General features: G+C 23.5%; 1 protein-coding gene and 1 long non-coding RNA gene across 3 annotated transcripts in view; both read right to left on the bottom strand.

Moving 5' to 3' along the window:
• Window positions 1–1,015: 1,015 nt before the first annotated feature.
• Window positions 1,016–2,243, bottom strand: part of LOC112594328 (meiosis regulator and mRNA stability factor 1) — a 14,399-nt gene continuing 13,171 nt past the window's right edge. For both annotated transcript variants that reach the window (XM_025339059.1, XM_025339060.1), the window contains 2 exons: window positions 1,188–1,443; window positions 1,016–1,116 (listed from right to left, as the gene is read on the bottom strand). In XM_025339059.1, the coding sequence (XP_025194844.1) occupies window positions 1,067–1,116; window positions 1,188–1,443 (306 nt within the window). In that variant the 3' untranslated portion in view covers window positions 1,016–1,066. The remainder of the gene's footprint in view (window positions 1,117–1,187; window positions 1,444–2,243) is intronic.
• LOC112594329 overlaps window positions 2,119–2,243 on the bottom strand; it is a 218-nt gene continuing 93 nt past the window's right edge. Inside the window, exon 2 of the long non-coding RNA XR_003114648.1 lies at window positions 2,119–2,219. This is a non-coding gene — a long non-coding RNA (uncharacterized LOC112594329). The remainder of the gene's footprint in view (window positions 2,220–2,243) is intronic.

The following is a 2,243-nucleotide window of genomic DNA, read 5'->3' as shown; positions in this document are numbered from 1 at the left end:
TAAATAGAAAAAATAATACCGCTTCAATACAATAGAGTAACAATAATAACAACAATAATAATATAACAAAGAGGTATACATGAAATTATTGTATACTAAAATCATAATTGATAGAAATATTCTACTATATATATATAAATATAAAAAAAAAAGATGAATAACATTATACTCTTCTAATAAAAGAAATAATATCACCAGAGAATTAGTAACAAGTTAACAGTATGAGAATAAATACCAATAAAAAAAAAATTAACATTATAAAAGTTTATTTTACTTTTTTCCGTTTTGTGTTTTTTTTGTTTGGTAAAAAAAAAAATTTGCATACCCTCAAAACACGTAGCTTAAGTAAAGATTTTATAATTCTGTTATGATAGAATATTTTTAAATAAATATCCATTAAAAAAAAATATTTTAAGTAATATATATATATTATAATGTGTTTTAACATAATGCCTAACAAAATTTAACACTGACCTTTCGGTGAAACATTTCAACAAAATTGATTACTTCAAAAATTTACTCAAAATAAATTATGCACATTTACTTAATCCTAATAATAACTTAAGCAAAATTAGTAATAAAAGACTTGACATATTGAAAAATTAAAATTCTCTGCGACATTGTAATATACTAATATCACACATTATTTCTATTAAATAAATTTTTGTTCAGTTACATGCGTATATAATATATATAAATATAAATACATTTATATTTATTATTTTTACATATTAACTATGCGACAAATGTAATATAAATTAAAACATCTAGTGAACACATAAAAAATCAAAAGTGAGATCCATTAATATCACTTTATCTCTTAATCTAATAGACTTTGTAAATGTAAATATAAAGAAGTTTTTCTCCAGGAAAAATGTTTTGTTTAAAAATCAAACGAATAAAAATATTTTTTAGTTATTTAGGAGTGACAGTCAGTCCTGATGTAAAAAAAAAATATCAACCTATAAATATTTTATGAATTTAATTTTTTTTATTTATATATATATATATTGACGTCTTTCGTTTTAAAAAACTATTGAAACCCGTCGTGGAAAATTTAAATTTTCTAATGAAAACGATCATTCAATTGATGAACTAAATGTTGATTTTGATCACCTGAAAACCAAAAATGAAGCATTTTATATATAATTTGATTCTATATAAACAATTATTTCCCATAGAATTACCTTGATCATTAGTATTTGATAAATCATTGTTATCCACTATTGGACAGCAAAACTGATTGTCATTGTAATGATTGTTATTGTTGATCGTTGTGATGGGTTTGTATTTGTCACCAAACGGCGGACACAATTCAGTTGGCATAGGTACCTGTGATGGATGAGGAGCTTGTGGCGAAGTACAATTTATCAATGACATAGGACTCATGTTGAATATGTTTGGTTGTAACTTTAAAGTTGGAAGTTTGACCACCACAGGTGTCTGAAAATTCATAACATTATAGTACAACACAAATATATATATATACACAAACATTTTTATTTGTTATTTCAATAGTATAATAATTTATAAGTTTAGATACAGTTAAATCACTCCTAAGAATTAATCAGATGAATGGATTTTTGTCTACTAAGCTACCCACATAAGAAACCTCAAAATTCAATAAAAAAATAGACTGATTTCTTGATATCCTGTGCACAAATAGTAATATCAAATATCAGCTTGGCCTATTGAAATGTTACCATCATTATTGAAATCATTACATTCATACATGAAAACTTATTCAAAGTAATAATTTAAGATAATTATATGAAAACAAGTTTGATAAACAGTAAACATAAATTAAAGTTCAGATATTATTAAATCGCTTCCGAGAGATGATCACATGAATTGACATTAATTTACTGAATAAGCTTTACTAGAAATCCGGAAGTTAAATAAAAACCTCTACAGATTTCTCAACAAACTATATACAGTAAACAAATATCTATCATCAGCTCGGCCTATTGAAATATCATCATGTCTTTCACAATAAACAATTTCTTATTTTATATTAATTAAATTTAAAAAAAAAAAAAAAAAAATGTAAAATGCATATATTTATTAAATATGTTGCTGCAATGTATAAATAACAATTACTAATATTTTTTGTATAAATATGTACAAAATCAGAATTTGGGAATAAGCATATAATAATAAGTTTTTTAAACAATGGAAATCTGGACTAAACAAAGTCAACAGATGTACCACGTAACAACCTATTTTTATCATATGGCCCCCAA

The sequence above is a fragment of the Melanaphis sacchari genome, unplaced genomic scaffold, assembly GCF_002803265.2.
Source record: "Melanaphis sacchari strain LSU unplaced genomic scaffold, SCAv2.0 Contig22_pilon_pilon, whole genome shotgun sequence".
In the NCBI taxonomy this organism is placed as follows: Eukaryota; Metazoa; Arthropoda; class Insecta; order Hemiptera; family Aphididae; genus Melanaphis; species Melanaphis sacchari.
Note: the sequence above shows the minus strand (reverse complement) of the source record. Positions and strands in the feature narration are given on the sequence as shown.